The sequence below is a fragment of the Miscanthus floridulus genome, unplaced genomic scaffold (assembly GCF_019320115.1).
Source record: "Miscanthus floridulus cultivar M001 unplaced genomic scaffold, ASM1932011v1 fs_373_6_7, whole genome shotgun sequence".
Classification (NCBI taxonomy): Eukaryota; Viridiplantae; Streptophyta; class Magnoliopsida; order Poales; family Poaceae; genus Miscanthus; species Miscanthus floridulus.
This window is the reverse complement of record NW_027096670.1, coordinates 12538-33363: the sequence shown is the minus strand read 5'-3', so window position 1 is coordinate 33363 and position 20826 is coordinate 12538. Positions and strand designations below refer to the sequence as shown.

The following is a 20826-nucleotide window of genomic DNA, read 5'->3' as shown; positions in this document are numbered from 1 at the left end:
CTTGTCTAGAGCTTTTTTCTTTCTCCAAGAACCCCAATATCTCCATCCAAGCTGTTGTTACTGTCAACTCAGTTTCCAATCTGTTCAACCTTCCTTTGTCTCAGCCTGTTCGGCAGGCCGTAAACGATCGTGGATTATTTACTGCTGACTGGTTTGGTGTGAGAGAAAAATACTGTTCCAGCTTATAATCCACGATCGTATACGACCAAGCGAACAGGCTGAGGCCTTCGAGCAGTTTCAGCAACTACAGAATCTTCTTCAAGGAATGCATTTATCAGATGATAATGGTGTCTGGATGTACATCTGGGGCAATTCAAACTTCTCATCCAAAAGGGCCTATGTCCATCTCAAAGGTTCCAGTCTGTCTCATCCAATCTTTAAATGGTTGTGGAAGTCTTCTTTCCAACATAAACATAAGGTTTTCTTCTGGCTGCTCTCCCAAGATAGACTTAGCACTAGAAATATCTTAAGAAGGAAAAACATGCATATTCCCTCCTACAATTGTGTGCTATGCAATCAAAATACAGAGGAAACAGTTGAGCACCTTTTCCTGGAATGTGAAATGGCCATGGCCTGTTGGGATAAGCTTGGAACAGCAGTGGACAGTTCCCTCAGTCCCTTGCAGATTTTTGAGAGCATCAAGGGGCAGCTTGGGTTCCTTTCTTCATGGAAGTGTAATCATTGTCACGAGTTGGAGCATTTAGACTCTCAGAAACGATGTCATCTTCAGAGGGATTCCTGCAAGCAGTATGCGTGGCTTTGAAATTTTCAAGCATAACTTTGGTTTGCACCTTTGGAGGGCCAAGAAGAAATACTTCCCCAAGATTGTATCATGGCTAGATCAATTAGTGTATTAGCTTTGATTTTCTTTTTCTCCTTTGTATCATGAGTTTCTCGTAGTCTTTCCTTTTTGTTTTGCTCTGAACTTTGTACATCTTTGTAACATGCTTGGTTACTTTTTAATAAATTTTTAGTAGAGGCTCTCTTGTTTTCTAAAAAAAATTTAAACGTTTCCAACGGTTAGATTGGCGAGATTTATGTTTTTTTGAATAAATATTATATTACTTGATCGATGTCATTGAATAAATAAATTTATGTTAAAAAAAGGTGCCGAAGTGAGTGGAGAAGCCTTTAGCAATAAACAAAAGAGAAGTGACGGGAAACCACATGGCAGCCAGCTAGCTGCCCGGACCCCGGAGTTTGGCGGCAGAAGCAGAGGGATGGCTGGCACACTCCTCAATCCTCATCCATGTCCGGTCCCCAACGACCGCATTCCCATCCCCATCCATCTCCCCACTCCACGGCAGGGCCACCACCCTCCCTAGTCCCTACCCCCCGTGCCCTCGGTTCGTCCACTCCCATCCCCAATTCTCTCCATCTCTGCCTTGATTTCATTCGGTCTGATTCCGGTGCTGCAGATTCGCCTTCACCGGACCTCGCATTTCCCCGCCGCCGCTCATCCTCTCGCGGCCAATTTACTCTGATCCCCGACCCCAAGGTGGCGATCGCGTCAAATGGCGGCGAAAGGTGGAGGTGGAGGGGAGGCAGAGGCGCTCAAGGAGCAGGACGCCACCAGCAGACTTGAGGCGGCGGCGGTGGACGTCCTGGGTTTGCCCGAGCACGGCGATTGTTCGCCAGCGCCGGCGCCGGCGGCCATGGTCCGTGGGTGCCGCAGTGGCATGCCGGGCAGCCCAGAGCACGGCGTAGCAGCACAAGAAGCCTCCTTTCGCAGCGAGGCGACTCTTGCACCAAAGTCAACGGCAAGACAGCAACTTGGAGGAGCAGGAGGTTGTTACTATTACAGAAAAAGGCGCGATCCCAAGCGCAGAGCGGCACGTTCCAGCAAGGCCGCCGCTTCTGCCAAGAGGAGTTCGAACCGGGACCTCCCCGATCAGTTGGAAGCGCACGCTCGGCGGTTGCTCATGGACGCCGGCTGGCGCATCAAGCCACGGATAAGGAACGACCGCCCCAAGGCGGCGTATTACTTCACCGCGCCGCAGGAGGAGGCGGTGCTGGCCTCGCTGTCGCAGGCCTGGAGACTCTGCGGCCAGAGGCTGCGCAGTGCCTCCGGGGGGTTGGAATCGGAGCATCAGTTTCCTGCGGAGTGGTCGGACATCGATCAGTTCTGGAAGGATCTTGTGGATGCTATGGACAGTGTCCGGAATATGGCCGTGGATGGCTCAGCCACACTTCTGCGCCGGTGGCAGCTTCTGGATCCCTTTGTGGCTGTGGTGTTCATTGATAAGAGGATCACTGCCTTGCAAAAGCAGAAAAAGATTAGAGCTGTTGACAGTTCAACCTGTTTTGTTGATTATTATGGTGACAATAGACCCTCAACAGATAAGCCTACTACTACCACAAGCCCATGTTCTGGCTATAGCCGTGTAGCAACTGACGTCTGCGATGGGCATCAAGATATGGTGACAAAAGACACTGGGGTCTCTGGCCAAGCAGAAAACCACATTCAGTCAAATGCTGGACCAGCACATTCTGGTTCTGGAGCAAACCTCGACAACAGTTTGGTTAAAAGGCTGCGGAAGAAGCCCAGATGGCTATCCGACTTTGAGTCAACAGGATTGAATGGCCTATATGCCCAGAGCTTTATGCAGTCCTCTGTACCTTTGAGTGAATCTGGAAGCTGTTCAGTTGGCAATGGCACGCTCAAGAAACATTTAAAATCAAGGAACGAGTCAATGCCTTCGGAGTCGAATGGATGTTCTGTAGCTAAATCTACTGTGACCGAATCAGATGCAGATGCCTCTGCCAAGAAGCAGCAATCTAGATTGCCGAAGAAATCACCAGCCAGGGGCTTGTCTGAAGATGTGGTTACTGTTTCTGATGTCAGCAATGTAGTTGTCAAATCATGTCAGAAACATAATGCTACTGTGGTGGAATGTAGTACTTCTCTGGAAGCACAAAGCCATAAGGAACCCACCATTGCGAGCAAGTCTGAAATTTTTGAAAAGCAGGCAAAGAAAAGGCCTTTTGAGATGCATTTTAATGATGATGACCTTTTGATCACAGCTATTGTAAAGAAAAGGGACATCAGCTCCTGCCAAAAAAATGAACTAAGGCTCGTATCTTCAAATGCTAAATTTAGGAAGCTAAAAAGCTCAAAGAAAGACAGTAGACTGCTTATACGAAAAGGGGGTACAGATGTCCTGGATGGAAGGCAAATAGTTTTAGCACGAAAGACTGTGTTATGCTGGTTGATTGCTACTGGTTTTATGACTCTAAAAGATGTTGTGCAGTGCCGAAATCCAGAGAATAATGAAGTACTTAAGGATGGGTGGGTTACCTGGGATGGCATTCTGTGTAGTTGTTGCATCAAGACGTTGTCAATTTCAGACTTCAAGGCTCATGCTATGATCAGTCTTCCTAGATCCTCCTTGAATCTATGTCTTCAGTCTGGCAAGTCACTCACCCTTTGTCAAATTGAGGCTTGGAATGCCGAATATATGGACAGGCGGAGTAATGCATGCAGTAGAAAAGTGGAAGCGGCCGATGAAAATGATGATACTTGTGGTTTCTGTGGAGATGGTGGTGAACTACTTTGCTGTGATAACTGCCCATCAACATACCATCAATCTTGCCTGTCAGTCAAGGTATTTTAATTTCTCATGTGAGATGATTTTCTTAAAGAATTTATCAACCAATAGAATGCAACTTCCCTCTAGCTGAATCTTCTATGGGACATTTTAACTTTTAAGGGAACAAATCATGTATACTAATAGTAATGGAGCATATCTCCTCATTTCGGATGATGTAGCTGTGCTGTATGAACATGTTGCATTCTTACAAATGATTTAGCTAAGCTTTACTATTATCCTTCTTTCTAATGTAGGAGCTCCCAGATGATAGTTGGTACTGCCATAACTGTATATGTCGTATTTGCGGTTGTCCAATCAGTGAAAAGGAGATCTCAAGCTTCTCAGCTATCTTAAAGTGCTTACAGTGTGGAGCTGCACGTAAGCACTGCAATTTGTTATCTTCAGTTTTAGATACTTTGATTCGTTTCCAGATGTTTTTCCTGTTAAAAATTGGCATTTAATATCATCTACAAGAATGCCTTGGGGCTCCTCTTGATACTTATTTTGGTTTATCATTTTATCATCAGATTTGGTACCACATAAAAGTAATGACTGTGTGTTGTCTCACCATAGATGTAATTACTGTGGTATAGTAGGGAAAAGGAAATTATCCTGCAGTACTATTGTTGTCAGTTTGATGTATTCTTGCTTCTATAACGTTTACTGGCAGACCATGACACTTGTGTTGAGATGGGGGCAACAGCCTTTGAGGAAATGGACTCTGACGAGTGGTTTTGTGGAACATCCTGTAAAGAGGTGTGCGTTTACTTCACAAGAACATTGATCCTGGTGGATCGTACTTGAGTCTTTACATGTAAAATATGATATTATCTGTAACAAACCAACTTCAGAATCACTCAGTGTTGTAGACTTGGAAGTCTATCACAACTATTTGCAACTAAAACTGTCATCCATGTCAGAATTACATGGCCTGTTTTGAGTCTACCTCTTGTGCTAATCTTTTGCCATTCTTCCAAAGCTTGAATGTGACTGCCATTTCAATTTGAGGTGGTTACCACTTGAAAGATCTGTGTAAAGTGCACGACCTCATATGTTTTTTTAATGGACATATGTGTACTTAACAAGTTGCTTTATTTGTTTCCTAACAAGTTGCTTTATTAATACTGCTTTTGTGTCGAAAGTCCTGTTCCTTTTCTTCATTTCCTTGCTTCAGGCTTTATCTGCCCCCTTTTTTTGTAACAGATATATTTAGGACTGCATGGTTGTGTTGGAGTGGAGAGTTCCCTTCGCGATGGGCTTTCATGGACCATATTGAGGTGCAACAGTGGTGGGCAGAAGCTGCATTCTATACAGAAGATTGCCCATGTGATAGAATGCAATTTAAAATTAGCAGTGGCTCTAACTCTTATGGAGGAATGTTTTGCTAAAATGGTGGATACTAGAACTGGCATAGACATGATACCACATGTCATGTACAATCAGGGGTAAGTTTCCTGTTTTTGTTTTGGCTATTTATTTGCTCAAAAGGTGATCGTTTCTGCTATATTCTGAGTTCCATTTGTGTTAATTGCACATCAAATTTTTTTAACGTAAATTGCACATCAAAATTCAGTGCAACAGTCTGATTAGCAATGTGGTATAGTGATTAACAAAATCATTAAGGAAGGAATGATCAACATAAACATGTAATCCGAAGTGCTGCCATTGTGTAAGTTGAGCGTTAGGGAAATTAAAGTTCGTCTCGGTCCTGAAACCAATAATAATATTAGGAAGAAGTCTATATAACCCCATGACGTTTGGCATGGTGTCTACTTCACCCCCTGAACTATAAAACCATGTATTTTGCCCCTTAAACATTTTCAAACTGTCTATATAACCCCTTGAGATGGTTTTAGACTCTGGTTTTGCTGACGTGGCTACCCCTATCTGCTGCCCGCATGCCAAGAGTTTATTCTGTCTGCTATCTACTTGCCATTCTTTTCCTCGTCGCAATCCATCAAGCTCCAACGCCCGTATGTCTACTCACCATTCTGTCCGCTCCCTCCACCATTCCCCTGTTCAGCAACGGCCCCCACCACCCTGTTGCTGTTCCGCAGTGCGTCGTATGCCTTGTTCACCAGTGCGGCATCCCGCGCCGTGGCAAGCTCGAAGCCTCTGCCCGCGCATCCTGCATGTCCACGAAGCCGTGCAGGTACACCTCGAGGTTGTGCCAGGTCTGCTCGTGCCCGGGGCTCCTCAGGTAGGGCGACTTCCCTGTGTCGATCGCAAGCTCCATGCACGATCTGGTACTTGCACGTACGACGTCGTAGGCATTGCAGGCGCGGAGGAGACGCAGCTCAGGGATGGCGTCAAACTGCTTATTGAAGCTAGAGCTGCCAACGCGCGGACTGGTGAACGCGAACACGGTCACCGGGCAGACGGTTCTCGCTGCTACACCAGGTGCCACGTTGTAATCGTTGGCGGTGATGTTGAACGTGTTCAGCGTGGCGAGCTGTGGCCCATCACGGTGATGCTGAGCTCCTCATCCTTGTATGTGTCCACCAACCTCCGCACCTCGCTCAACGCCTGATGCCTTGCATTGTCTTTTTGTGGCTGGACGTGGGGTCAGTGGAGGTGTAGAGCCAGCCCCGGTGCACCATGGCATCACAGCGCCTGGAGGTGTAGCCGATCCAGTTGTACACTCCCTGCACCGGCACGACCTGGACACGGACCTGAGGATGAAAACGTCCAGCATGGCCACCCCACCTGGCGTACAGAATCTGGTGACCCGGTACGCAGTTGAAGGCGTCGTAGCAGGTTGCCTGCGCCATCTCGCCGTAGCGGCAGGGTTCAAAATTTCGGCGAAATTTCGCGAAATTCGGTAATTTCGGTGGTGGCCGAAAGAAAAATCCGAAATTTTGTAATACACTAATACATGTGTTATATAACTTTAGACTCAATTTTTTATTGTTTATATTGCATATTTTTGTATTCAATAGATGTGTAGTCATAAATCATACTAATATTTGTTTAGATTTAAATGTTTTTTTAGAAAAAAGCATACTTCATGTGCTAGTCTCTAAAAAAATTTCACCGAAATTTCGGCCGAATTTTGCAAAATTCGGTAGTTTCGGTGGTGGCCGAAATTTTTGCAATACCGAAATTGAAAACCCTGCGTAGCGGAGGATAGTGTGGTGCATGAAGGTCGAGGTCTAGCGTGTCCAGCAGCCCCGCCCAGCTGCTCTCGACGCCGTGGACCTCCCGCCATCGCCGAGCCGTACCCCCGAGACCACCGTGCTGGGACATGTTGGGCACGCAGCTCTGCCACGCACTCGCTTCCTTGTTATGATGATCAGCTTGCTCAGCGTGGTTTATCTATATACAGAGGACACCGCTCACAGCCTGCCGTGGACACCACGCTGCAGTACGCCGTCGGCTACGGCTAAGACCCCAAGTCAGAGCACGGCACCGCAGCCACTCGTGCCGTGCTCGATGAGACGCCGGGCTAGGACGCCGCCGCCATGGTCGCCCCCCATCTCAAGGAGTGTGACCTGCTACGCGCGGAGGCTTTTCCCGAGTGGCGCCCACGGCTGCTCTATTTGGACGCCGTCAAGCTCGGCGGGTAGTCAAGGCTGTGTCTGTCAACCGCATGGGAGCTGTTCGACGGAATGCCAGTGAAGAATACAGAGGGGCCAAGAGGTCTGACAGCTGGGCCGAGCGCCAAGGTGTCAATGTGTGCCGACATGGATAGCCGCGTCAGCAAAACCAGGATCCAAAACCACTCAAAGGGGCTATATAGACGGTTTGAAAATGTTTAAGGGGCAAAATACATGGTTTTATAGTTCAGGGGGTGAAGTAGACACCATGGCAAACGTCAGGGGGTTATATAGACTTTTTCCAATAAGATTACTATGAAATCGTTTGATCATATTGAAGTGTGATGACATATCCTGATGGCACATCATACTGATGAATTCAGATTGTACTTGCACCTTGCAAAAGAAAAACCAGTTAACTATTGTTTAAGTTGAAGGATGAGACGAGAAACTTAGAATACAAGATTTCACATTCTCGCTTTAGTCATAAAAATCTCAGAAGGGTAATATTAAGAAGGTCCATGTTTCTCCTTATAAATGAGAATTGCTGCTATTGATTTTTGTTATAATAATATGCTTGCATATTTATGCTGTTTATTTTCTTCTTTTGCCCTAGTGTTTGGTGTTCTTTTCATGTTTATCTGGCACCGGTTTCTACTAAAACAATTATTGATATGATAAGGAGAAAACCGATGCCAAGATGACGGATATCATCATATCAAGTTCTGAGTTCATAACTGTTTTCTTGGCAATATAGCATTTCTTGTCAATTATTTTTATTCTAGTTCTTCCAATTGTTTGCAAAAAGTTTGACTCCACTGATGCAGAAAACTCTTTGCTCTAACCAGATCCAAATATGCACGTTTAAATTATCAGGGCTTCTACACTGTGATCTTGGAGAAAGGTGAAGAGATCTTATGTGCAGCGTCTATCAGGTAATCTTTTGGTCATTTTCTTTCTGTTATGGACTTACCAGGACTCTTTTACCATCTCCTGAAGATTGGCACAACTCCATCCCTCCCCTAAATGTATTTGCATATTCAAACTTTCCTGTTGATTATAATTTTGCAAGAATTTTCATATTGACTTAATTTTATGATGAATAGGAATGTGCTTGTTTGACAATAGGAAGTGCTGCGCTTTTATTTTAAGTGAATAAGTAACAGGCTTACAAATGAAATAGGTATATCATGCTGGGGATAGCAGCTGATATGCCTGATCTGATCAGAGATAACAAATCCTTACAAGTCATCCAACATTTAGCACAGTAGCCTGTTAGCATGGCCAGCAAGTTATCCACGTTCAGTTGATCTTCAACAGTAACATCTTTGTTAAATTTTAAATGGGATAAAGCTTTACAGTTATAACAGACCTACTTTCTTAGATTAACTAACTGCTATCAACGCAATTGCAAAGGTAGTTATTTTCTGAGACTGCTTGTCAACTATATGTAGTTAAGATTCTAGTGGTCACAAATGGTGTCATGATGTGAGCCATGTTGCCAAAGGAGCCTTTTCTCAGACTGTTGCCCTTTTCTGACACAACCTTGTGTCTTATAAACTCAGGACTTGAGATTCATTTTATGGCCTTTGCAGAGTGCATGGCATGAAAGCAGCTGAGCTGCCCTTCATTGCTACTTGCAGAGAGCATCGTCGTAAAGGAATGTGCCGAAGACTGATAAACACCATTGAAGAGGTACCTTGTTTGGAGAATATTGGATTTAATCCTCACTAGTTAAATGGGTAGCTCTTTTTTAGGAAACTTGCTAGTGTATCTTTTATTTTTGTATTGTTCTTGATGTGTTTCAAAAATTCATCTTCCTGCAGAAACAAACATTCAGGCAAGCTCTTGTTTGTGGTTATGAAGTTGACAACCATTTGAGTCTTCTATGTGTGTTTTTTTAATGCAGATGCTGAAATCCTTTCATGTAAAGATGTTGGTGCTTTCTGCAATTCCAGAGCTGGTGAGTACATGGGTATCAGGGTTTGGCTTCAAACCTATTGAAGAATATGAAAGGAAGCAACTTGATACCATAAACTTAATGTTGTTCCCTGGTACATCCTTGTTAATAAAGAGCTTGGAGGATGGCACATTAACTGAAAAATCAGGTATTTGTTTTAATCTTCTTACCATTCTCAAGTTTCCAATTTCTTCTGCACAAGTGGATCCTTGTATGCAATCCGTTTGCCATTCTATGCCTACATGCTACATAGATGTATTTGGCTCTATGCAGGAGCAGGAAATGACGCATATGACGTGTTGGGGTTACCAGATGATTATTGCATCCCTAATGGGAGTGACAATGAGCATTTTGAAGAAGTTGGCTCAGATTTCATAGTCAGACAAGGAGAAGCTAGCAGCCGCTCCCAAAAATCGAAAGAAGAATGCAAACCTGCAGAATGGCATCGTTCTGCCAAGGTTTGACCTTTTGTCATTAGTTACTTAGGAGTTTCCTATGTTTTCTGAATCATTTGAAGACGATGATTCTTTCTCATGTGGCATTGTGTAATAGATTACGTAAGCCATATACTCCAAGTTTAGGACCGGTTTTCTTATAGGAACAACTTCATGCAATTTTCCTTTTAACAATTGGGAACTTGCAAGAAGGGAATGACCGATAGACCAATAGCATATGTATATATTATACCATTGATATCCTATCTGTAGTACTAGTGTTTTTCTTCGCTATGCTGGTCATCTGCTGGTTTCATACTGTTATCTAAATATACTAGTAGCACCATCACTCATTTCAACATCATAATATAATGACTGGCAACTCTCTTCCCGGTTCGAGAAAAAGGCCATCTTTATTTCAGTTTTGTAGTCTCAGTTGATCATTGTTGTCCTGGATGTGTTTTCTTGTGCTCGTGTTGTTTGTCAATACTTTGCCGGATTATTGCAATAAGTGTTGGTTGGCTTAGTTACTGGAATATGGTGCAGCTATTTTCATGATTCATCTTTGTGTCCTCATTCACTGATTTACTATCTAAATATTCCGTTGAAGATGTGAATCATTACTTATCTTGCATTGCAGTTAGCTATTGGGGGAGTGTGATTACTTGTACATTGAATTCAGCATATTCAAGAGAGAAGAAACATTGAACTCAGATTGAGACATACGTTGTGCACAGTTGCCGCCTGCTTTGCGTCCATGTCTTAACAACAGTTGGACTTCATGCATCATGTGCCAAAAGTGCTGCTATATGGGGAGTTGTTTCCAGGTGCTTTCCGAATGCTTGTATCATTTGTGCTACTGTTTTCCCATGTTTGAGCATGTTTTTGCTTGCTTAAGTTTCAGGAGGAAGCTACATATTTTCTTTTTGCCCATACAGTTTATCTTACCATGACAATAAAAATACTTACTGTTGATCATACATGTAGGTTTTTCCCCAGTTGCACGTGTCCTTGTTTTGTTCCTCACTGTAGTTCATTACTAGTTCAGCTCTTGGAGAAGCTGGCTGGCAATGAGACTGGACTACTGCAGGGTTTTAAGTTGCTGCTTGATCTGTCTCTGCAACTTGAACTTTCAAAAGCTGCCGACTGCCCATTGCCTTGCAAGAGATCTTGTGTGTTGCTACTTGCTAGTGAGCAAAATGGGCCAAAGTCAAAGCAGCTGGGACTGGAAGAGTGGAAGTTGTTGAAAGGTACACATGGTGGAAACTGCCGTGTATTTTTGTGAAGGAAAGATGGTATCCAGATAAGCCAATGGTGCCCATATGTTCCAATGGGAAAAAAAAACAATAACCATAAATGGGCAGAAGTACACCCATTGATCCAGAAATCCTAAGACCATCAACATGCGTGTGATGCACTAACCTTTACCCTTGGGGGCAAAGTCACCAATGGATTGCAGTTGGCCAAGTATCAGATCCAGAACCATTATGGAAATGAACAGAAAGTTCTAGGTATACAGTTGGGTTGCATCTTTGAATTCAACCATCATGCATAATTACCTTGTGAATTCTGGTCCCTGTACATCAACAATAGTTCCTTGTGCAGTTATGCTTGTCTAATCCAACTTTTTGTCATGACATTTTCTCAGTTCAATTACAGATGTACTCAGAAAGATTGATAGGTGTTCATTTACGAGGTATGCAATAGAACCAGAGGATAAGTTTTGTATGGTAACATTACCATTATGATGATGGAGAAGCTTTCAAGTTCACCTGAGGAATCACTTTATCGCGGGAAACCATGTGCAGATTCAGGATAGTGCAAAATACCTATTTGTGTTCTTTGTCAACGTGTGCTTATCCGCGTGTCCTTTTTTTTCCTTTTCTATTACTCGTGGGCCATTGTTAGAGGAGTTTGTATGCTCAGTTGCTCAGTGACGTATGATGGAAACATATTTTCTTAACCTTTTTTACTTTGTGGGTTAATCTTATTCCTATTGGACAATCCATTGCTGATTCCGTGTTCTGTTAATGAATGCATGCTCAGTTCCTGAATTGTACTCAGCTAAAATGATCTCAAGCAACCACATAAATGAATGAAGCTGAAAAGAGCATATTACGCCAGTTCATTTAACTAATCTCATTTTGAGTATTTCTTTCAGGTCATGGTCGCCATGACATTTTAGTCAGTTTCTACACAAGTAGTACCTAGAAATAGAGGGGTGTATATCTATCTATACTATATGATCTTCAATTCATTATACCGTACTAAGGACTGTTTGGAAAGGCTTCTAGAGGTTCCGGCTCCAACTCATGCATTGTTCATGGTACTTTTCATGAAGCCGTTTTTCTCTCTTGAACTAGAAGCTAGGAGAAGGCCCTATTTTTGGCTCTGGCTCCTCACCCACTTGGCACGGAGCTAGAGCCAGGAGGAGCCTAGCCAAACAGGCTCTAAACAAGGGAACAAGTGCCTCAACCCAACTAGGCTTTATTCTATTCAGATTTCAATGCCCATATGAACTAATTCAAAAATAAAAAAAGAAATGTTACAGGCTCAAACCTCAATAGACAAACAGCATCTAGGATTCCTACAAAGCTGTATCAGTACATGCTAAACGCTCGTGAAACCAGACACGGGCATTTGCTTCTTCAAGATCAAGCAACACATCAACTATTGAGCAGAAGTAACCTACGACTGCATTACATGACTCAAAAGTAGGCAAATCCAAAACTACTCCAAACTCCATGTACACTCAGTAAGTAAAATTGCTAACATTCTGGGGTTACAGATTCTCTCTTACAAGCAGTTTTGTCACACCTTATTTTATCATCATGGTGAATTATGTTGATGGGCTCAAATCCACATGTCAATTCAGTACCAGATAAGATTTCTCATGGGAGCTTACTGGAGCCACCATCAGTGTTAAAATGGTGAATTTTGCAGCAAGAATCAGCACCCCGGAAGCGACTGAGATGACGTGTCAGAATCAGGACAATGCTGCAGGTAGAGCTGACGGAATGACTGAGTTGAAGCAGCAGCTGACAGATTTGTTTCCGAGTCTCCGCCGTGCTGCCACTGGTTGTGTTGCGGTGACTGGGGCACCATGGTGAACAGGCTCGGGCCTGACAACATGCAGTGCCTCAGGTAAGGATTCTGCTGCCCTGAAGATCCAAGGTAGTAACTCGGAGATCCATGGGACATGTGTGATGAGCCTATGTAACGACTGGGAGATCCATAGGCTGAACGGGAGATGTGTGGTGAGGTATTCCTGATGTCAATCGGTGGGGACAAGTGGCCTCCGCACAAAGAGTGAGCAGATGCAAGGTGCGAAGTGCGAGACCATGAGGATGACATATTTGCAAGGTCCAAATTGCTTCCGCTTGTGCAGATAGGAGATGAGTTTGCATAAAACCTAGGGTTAGGGGTGCGAGGGATACTGGAACCCGAAATGGAGTAATTGCGGGATATGGACCGTGATGAAGGATGCCGGCTGCTTGGCCTGGGGGGAGATGCTGCTACTGTAGACCGGAAGGAAGACAAAGCAGTTGATTCTGGTAAGGGAATGGATGATGATGAAAGCAAAGGGGTAGACTCTGATACAGGAGGGTTTGATGTTCCAGCATTTGCGTCCCGCTTGCATACAGGGCAGAATGTTCTCCAGGAGGTGAGCCATAGGTCTACACAAGCTGCATGGAACTCTGCAAAGTGAAACAAGCCTCAGGTCATGAGTTAAGGAGAGATTTACAATTATATAGAAGAGGGATCCATGAGAATGCAGTTAACAAGTATACCAGGTGATGTTTTAAATGCATGCACCACTAGTTACATAGTGGAATCAAAGTTGCAACTAAAATTCAATATATGCATCATCATTAAATCAGAAAGCAAAATAAAGTTGTTGAATGCATGTGAAATGTTGTATGATAATATACAACCAAGCTGAAATCTCAAGCTGGCAAAAAAATACAGAAGTATTGTGATTAATTTTTTCGCCCTCTACCATGGCATTCTCTTACTACCATTCTTGTAGTGCTATTCTGCATTTGTGTCTGTAATACCTACTTCCGCTTATCACAGATATTACTAACTTGACGCTTTTGGACAAGCAATATGACATTTTTGGACAAGCAATATATTATTAACTTGACTTGAAAAGAAACAGTTATACATTGTGAAAGTACTCCCTCCGTCCCAAAATAAGTGATGTTTTAGATTTGTCCTAAGTCAACTATTTCAAGTTTGGACCAAATTTATACAAAAAAGTATTAATGTTTATGATATCAAATAAGTATTATTAGATTTATCTTGAAATATAATTTTATATTATACCTATTCAATGCCATAAATATTGATGTTCTTTCCTATAAATTTGGTCAAACTTAAAATAGTTTGATTTAGGATAAACCTAGAACATCATTTATTTTGGGACGGAGGGAGTAGTTTCCTTGATGAATCTAGTAGCTCCAAGCTAAAAAGGCCTGGCTTAGAACAAACCTAAATGGGTCATATTTGTCATTTATGATGAAAAGAAGCAGTAAGAATAGTAAACACAGCTTAGACAGTAATGCCAGAACAAAAAAAAAGTTTGGGATAAACCTAGATGAACTTACATTTGTGATCAAAGGAAATAGTAAAGAGTAGTAAACAATGCATGGACAGTACTCCCTCCGTCTCAAAAATAGAGTCGTTATGGGAATCGTGCTGGTCAAACTTTCTCAACTTTAACTAGGTTTGTAGAAAATACGTGCAACATTTATATCCCCAAATAAGTTTATTATGAAAGTATATTCAACGATCTACCTAATGATACTAATTATGTACCATAAATATTAATATTTTGTTAAATATATTTGGTCAAAGTTAAAAGTTCCTGACTTTTTGGGAAGCGACAATGATTCTTTTTTTGGGACAGAGGGAGTAATGGCTAGTAAGCCAGATTCAACTCACATATAAAATGAATAGACCACAAACTCCCAAACATCAGTTAAATAGATGTGAGAGAAACATACTGTGGCGACAAGGTAGAACTCTTAGCTTTTCTCCAACACTGTAGTCTTCCAAGCAAATGGCGCATGTTGCTGATGTACAGTTGTCTTCTTGCACTTTTGTGAAAATAAGACTTGGCATTGCTTTTACTAATTGACTGCTCATTCCGTGGAACTCCCGGGCTTGGGGAAGTCGAGCCCTGTCCCGTCTTATTTGGTGCCTCACAAAGAAACAAGCAGCTAGGATAGCAGACATAGCAAGCAGTGATATGAATGAAATTGCCATGATTGACCAAACTGAGTTCTCATATGTTGGTATTATCCACAACTCTGCATCAGTTTGACCTGAATATTTCTTCAACTCCTCTCCCGATGCCTTAGAGATGAACACCGCATATATGTGGACTCCAGACGAGCTTCCAGCCACTGCAATAATCCCTGGTTAATTAATATTGCAAATATATGCACACACCAAGTACTGTAAATGGTAAAGTTGTACCGTTAAGTTTGATCGCTTCAGTTCTCTACAATTTAGTTTCAATGAAACTAATCTAATAGTTTAGAGCTGTTTTACAAAATTATTTTTCCTCTTCTCAACAGTTTAATGACTTACAGCATTATGGACAAGAAATACTCTAATATTTATAAAGCAACACTCCTTTATGCGCACTGATAAAGGATAACATGTAACTGAAGCTATGATAAAAAAAAAATTATGCCTGGATAATTACTTGAAACAAGGACGCCGTTGTCTTCATTATCATATATTATAGCAGCCTTGAATCCAGCATTCTGTGCATTTCTAACTTTGTCGTCGAATTGGCATCCGCCTCTTATAACCAACGCAAATGGTGAGACAGAGCCTTCGATAGCTTTTGTTCTCAATGGACTGCATGCATCCATAGGTTCCACAGCATAAAGGACACCATTTACACCTGAACCTTTCACTGCTGGAGCTGCAGGAAGAGCGAAAAAGGTCAATAAGCATATCATAACCAGATAGATTTGTTCAGGAACCCAAGTAACATTGCACATTATCGATCATAAAGATACAAAAAATGATGCTACTATATAAGAAGAAACCGGAAGAACCATGTAACTAACAGGGCTAAAGAAAAAAAGAAATCAACCCACTATTCACTAATCACTAAAAACAGGGCAATTTAGCATTAAAGAAAACAGAACATGACAACAACAGCTAATTAAGAATGCGCTGGAGTGTGTGTTTGATGTATGGGTTTCTTATACTGTTTTTTATATCTTATTAAATAATGACAAGCAACTCACTTGTGTGTTTGAGAAAAACAACACCTTGCTTGTGTTGCCATTAGAATACCAGATTGCTATTGACATGTACAGAGATACATGGAGATAGTGTAATAATGTGTAGCACTCACTAAAAGTTGCCTCCACATCATCGAACGACAAGGTAGTGTTGTTTGCCATGAGTACAACATTGGAAGCTCCCAGCTGTGCCTTGAGGCAAATCATCAGAAAAAAACAAAGGGGAAATGATGCCCTTCCTCTTGGAGATGCCATCTTGACAGAACTCTGCTCCTTCGGTCCAGCAATTGAACAGAAGGCACTAATGCCGAGTACCAGGTCGAAAGCACGAATCACCTAAAACACCTGCAATCATACATTACTAACATCAATAAACTTGAAATTAAAGAGCAGGATGGCGTAACTTCACAGTAACGCGAACAGTCTGCACAGTTCTATCATCACCCAGATAGTATAGTAAGTGGTGGAGAGGCCTAGAATAACAAAATCACAGGTCAAAGTGATTCATTTCTTTACACAACCTGCTTTCAAAAGGCAGGAGGGATTTCTTTTCCACAGTCATGAGAAAAGAGGAGGGATTTCTTTTCCACAGTCATGAGAAAAGAGCACTCGATGACCCATCTAGAATTTGCCCGGAATACAGAGTCGTCTCCAGGGGTGCGAAAAGTGCATTGGCCTGGTTAAAAGATGGCAATTTGAGCACGATATCACCCCCAAAGAAAAAAAAAAGCCTCTGAAAGCGCCTCAGTCCCGCCCCAAATTCCGCGGAGGAATCCCACATCAAATCGGGCGAGGATGGCGTCTCCCGAAAATTGTTACAGAGCAGTAAAATCCAAATCTTTGCGGGAAGATTGCGTTAGAACGAACGCACCGGGGAGGAGAAAAGACCGCACCTATGACGGGAATGATTTGGTCTTCCCGGCAGCAGCGTCAGCGTCAGCAGCAGCGGCAGGGGAGTGACGCGAGGTAGAAGACGAGTCGGCGCAGGAGAGAGGGGACTAGAACTAGGAGGAATTAGCGGGTGGTCGAGGCGGATCCAGTGGAGATGGAGACGTCGGCTGCCATGAGAAATCTGCAGAGGATTTGGAGTGGCGAAGCGGAGGACGACGATAGGGGACCTTAAGGAATTCCAGAATTGAAGGTGGTTTGGAATGGAAGGAAACAATCAGAATTTAATGAATCAATCTCTGATTTGATCTTTCCTTATGATATAATAAGGCTTTCTTTAAATCCAGTACGTAAAGTTTTAGAGTATCATATCATGTATTCAGGTGTCGTATGAGATGTTTAGATACTAATAAAAAAATAAGTTATCCGTCAATAATCTGTGAGACGAATTTATTAAGCCTAATTAATTCATCATTAACATATGTGTTATGGTAGCACCACCTAGTCGAATCATGAACTAATTATACTTAAAAGATTTGTCTTGTAAATTAGTCGCAAACTATATAATTATTTATTTTTTAATTTATATTTAATATTTCATACGTGGGTTAAAAATTTGATGAAATAGAGAGTAAATTTTAGAAAAAGAACTACACAAGTCCTATCACTAGTATTTATTTATTTTGTGTAGATGAATCTTGAATTGATAGGGAGGATGGTGAATGCTCTTTTTTTTCTTCTGCATCCGTTGCTTTGTCATCCGTCTCTATCCTTGCCGCGGTCCCAGGGTCGGATATTACGCTAACACGCTGCGCCACAGTTTGCCACTTGCCATATATGCGCACCTTCCAGAAAAATCCCCACTGCTTTATTATTATATTGTTCTTAATTAATCCTTACAGCAGAAAAGAAAGAACTTAAACAAATGAATCAATCATCAATTGATTTCTTGTTGGAAGGGAAGGAAATGTAGCTCACTCACCCGTCACCTCATTTATTGCTCGGTGCACGACGTCATGATATCATGTCGACATATGAGACCATCCTCTTCTGTTTCTGCCGTGGCTCATCCACAATTTTTGGCTATATACTTTTGGTTCAGCTTCTTGAAGGTATTGTTACGGATCGTTAATCTAACAGATGGAGTCCAAAACTATTTTCGGGAAGTTGTTGCTTTCATATATCATTTTTATAGCGCTTTAGACTCTACTTTCGGCTTTTTCTTTTGCAAATGAGCCAAAATACAGAGATATTTCTTTCATGAGATGATAGCAAAATGAGGGTAAGTTTTATAGTTATTTCAACTAAACAGTTCACAATTTTTTCATAGCATATAACTCCCTTCAGCTTTTCAGATCATATAGTACCTTTTATACGTTTTACAGCTGAGCTAACCCTAAGACCATTTTCATCACACGAAAAATAATAGCTGTCTGTTTATCCTTTCAAAAATGCTTACACCCGGCCGTCCCGCTGTCCGGGCGCCTGCTTAATGGGCCTGTGGTCCGGCGCAGGTAGCCTCCTAAATTCTTACGCAGTCTAGAGTGTTCCAAACGTATCAGCCGCTTTCACCACTGTTGCGCAGCAACTACCTCCACCACGCCATCCGCCTATCGCGGTTGCTACTCCGCCTCGCTGCTGTCGCGTGCTCCTCGCCCTTAGTCATGTGCACCTCTAGCCCCTCCTATCGCGCTCGCCGCCTGCTCCCCTCTCCCATCACACGCGCCTCTTGCTCCATCCCGTCGTTGGCCTTGGTGCTGGTGGTGCTCACTCTGCCCGTCGCGCGTGTCGCCCGCCCAGCCGAGCCAAGCCTGTGGTGGTGGTGGTGCTCACGTGCGCCGCTGGTGTTGGGTGTTGGTGGTGCTCGTGTGCCGTCGCTCGCTGCCAGCTCCGACCACGACAATTGGAATCAACCGGCCCCGGCCTCCCCCATGTTGCAAACACATGTTTCAAGTGTTTCAGATATTTCATAGGTATATTGCAATTGTTTCATACGGGATGTTACAAAGGTAGATCGAGATGTTGCATATGTTGCAATGGTTGTACACATATATTGCAACCTCCTATTTCTTAATGTTTCATCTGTTTTTTTCGACATATATGTTGCAAGTGTGTTTATCTGGATGTTGCATATGTTTTCACACATATGATGCAAGTGTTTTATCTGGGATGTTGCGTATGTTTATAATGGTTTCAAGTGTTTTTCAGGTGTTTTTCGCAAGTGTTTTAGACGCATGTTTCATTTGTTTCGGACTATGTTGCAATTTGTTGCATCTAGATGTTTAAAAACTAGATCAGGTGTTGCATCTCCCTCCTCGCCTTTCTGCCGCCTCGCCTCAGTGTCAGGCGCAGGAAGCGAGCGCAGGCAAAGGCGGTCCCCACTGGCGCGGGCGGGCCCCACGTGCTTGCGGGCGAGCGCAGCAGGCGAGACGTGGGCGGGTAGGCGTGGGACGTGGGACGGGAGGGCAGCGGCGTGGGCGTCCAGACGGGGGCTAGCGTCCGGACGTCCTTGTGCTAGCCACGCCCGTTTGCTACATATAAAATATTCTCCTTTACGCTTCGTCGACCAGCCCCCCCAAAAAAGTGGCGATGTCCTGGAGGTGTGAATATACCAATGCTCTCCTTTAATTTCCATAGAATACATCAAGCTGCCTCTCTTGCGGATCTTTAAACAAATTTCAATAGTTGCACGCTCATCTAATTAGATTTAGGGTCCATTTAATGCAACTATGTGCAAGGTGTTCGGTCATCAAAGCCAAAGCCCAATAGGCGGAGCCAGTTTTTGTGCTTCGACTCTAGACACCAAAACAGCTCCGGCCCCGCACAAGGAAGGACAAAAGCGCTCATCTGCATGATTTCGTTTAGTGTGGCTTCGTCCACTATAGTGCGGGAGCCACACACGGAGCCACTGTGTGAGAGCCACACCAAATGAGCCCTTATTTTGTGCTTGAACTTGTCATCTAGATTTAAATTTCTAAGTAATTTGATTTGAGTAGGGTTTTTTGTGTTACGACTTATTCATCTAGTCTAGGTCTAAATCTCCAATTCGGAACATATGTGCAATGCTCATGTTTTTATTTTAGGTAATTATTTAGATTATAAGATATTTTGTTTTTTTAATATACACTATGTCTACATATATAATAAAACCAATATATCTAGAAAAGTTAAAACGTCTTATAATTTAAGATGAAGAAAATATTATTTTTATTGTAGTAGACTGATGGATTATCAGTCAACCGTGAGGGTTGACTGATGAATCCGTGGATGCATGCTTTAGGGTAACCATGGGTACGGTACCTACTCCGATCCTCAATGATTCAAAGGTAGACGTATCCCTTCCACCGATCGATTAACATGCATGTACTGAGCTATTCAATAATCAACATATAATCATCGACTAATAAACTAATTATCATCAAACAGCGATCAATCAAAGTTACATGTCAATTCTTGTCGAGCGTCCGGACCCGCGGGCACCGATATCGTCAATCGTCATCGATGCTTGCACATTGATTGCGGATGAACTACATGGCCCTTCTAGATAAAACATTTTTACAACATTATTTTTACCGTTTTCTTTTTTGCGAGTAACATTATTTTTACCGTTGGTTCTATGGAACAAGCGGTCAAAATAAAGCTAGACACAGCATTTCATATAGCTTTTTCGAGTTATTTTGTGTTCAACATGTATTTTTTTTTAAATAGATCACATATAAAACTCTTTAAAATATGCTCTCACAAAGATTTTGAACTGGGGCTCATGGGTGTGGTCGATCGCCAGCGCTCGATGCACATACGGATCCACTGGGAAAGACGGTCGCTAGGGCAAAATCTTCTTGAACAACTATGTCTAAATGGAAGCTATAGCAGAGATTTAAAACCCTGACGCTAAGCATTGTGGCCATCAATATCAAGTCCTTATATTAGCTAATTTCAAAATTTATTAGTCAGCTATTCACAATTTCGTAGGTTATTTCTAGATAAACGAGTTCATTTATTCTATTCTCAGTAAAAGTTTTGTACTCAACTGTCTAATTGTTAGCCATCAATACGAAGTCCTTACAGTGTTAGCTAATTTCAAAATTTATTAGTCAGCTACTCACAATTTCGTAGGTTATTTCTAGATAAACGAGATCATTCTCCCTC

At 42.6% G+C, this 20826-nt stretch overlaps 2 protein-coding genes across 9 annotated transcripts; one reads left to right on the top strand and one right to left on the bottom strand.

The window, feature by feature from the left end:
• The first annotated feature begins 1113 nt into the window (after window positions 1-1113).
• LOC136531570 (increased DNA methylation 1-like) lies at window positions 1114-11847 on the top strand. Of its 8 annotated transcripts, XM_066524216.1 has the most exons (11): window positions 1115-3605; window positions 3845-3968; window positions 4261-4346; window positions 4794-5035; window positions 7975-8061; window positions 8722-8821; window positions 9036-9234; window positions 9360-9496; window positions 10290-10347; window positions 10508-11031; window positions 11169-11847. In XM_066524216.1, the coding sequence occupies exons 1-10, from the start codon at window positions 1515-1517 to the stop codon at window positions 10561-10563; spliced, it is 3180 nt and encodes a 1059-aa protein (XP_066380313.1). In that variant the 5' UTR covers window positions 1115-1514; the 3' UTR covers window positions 10564-11031; window positions 11169-11847. The 8 variants fall into 8 exon arrangements, with proteins under 8 accessions (XP_066380310.1, XP_066380311.1, XP_066380317.1 ...); XM_066524213.1 differs by lacking the exon at window positions 10508-11031 and having other exon boundaries at window positions 1114-3605; window positions 11180-11847; XM_066524214.1 differs by lacking the exon at window positions 10508-11031 and having other exon boundaries at window positions 1114-3605.
• A 140-nt stretch (window positions 11848-11987) lies between these two features.
• Window positions 11988-16953, bottom strand: LOC136531573 (receptor homology region, transmembrane domain- and RING domain-containing protein 2-like). Its single transcript, XM_066524222.1, has 5 exons — window positions 16683-16953; window positions 15903-16134; window positions 15237-15461; window positions 14530-14931; window positions 11988-13218 (listed from the first exon to the last, which is right to left on the bottom strand). The coding sequence occupies exons 2-5, from the start codon at window positions 16042-16044 to the stop codon at window positions 12470-12472; spliced, it is 1518 nt and encodes a 505-aa protein (XP_066380319.1). The 5' UTR covers window positions 16045-16134; window positions 16683-16953; the 3' UTR covers window positions 11988-12469.
• Window positions 16954-20826: the final 3873 nt, after the last annotated feature.

Bases quoted from the DNA above. Each gene is read 5' to 3' on its own strand.
- LOC136531570 (XM_066524213.1), top strand. From the start codon at position 1,515: ATGGCGGCGAAAGGTGGAGGTGGAGGGGAGGCAGAGGCGCTCAAGGAG. The intron at 9,235-9,359 runs GTATTTGTTTTA...GGCTCTATGCAG, and splicing joins CACATTAACTGAAAAATCAG to GAGCAGGAAATGACGCATAT. The intron at 10,348-11,179 runs GTGCTTTCCGAA...GTTCAATTACAG, and splicing joins ATATGGGGAGTTGTTTCCAG to ATGTACTCAGAAAGATTGAT.
- LOC136531573 (XM_066524222.1), bottom strand. From the start codon at position 16,044: ATGGCATCTCCAAGAGGAAGGGCATCATTTCCCCTTTGTTTTTTTCTG. The intron at 15,462-15,902 runs GTGAGTGCTACA...CTCTTCCTGCAG, and splicing joins TGATGTGGAGGCAACTTTTA to CTCCAGCAGTGAAAGGTTCA. The intron at 13,219-14,529 runs GTATGTTTCTCT...TTCACTTTGCAG, and splicing joins AGTTCTACCTTGTCGCCACA to AGTTCCATGCAGCTTGTGTA.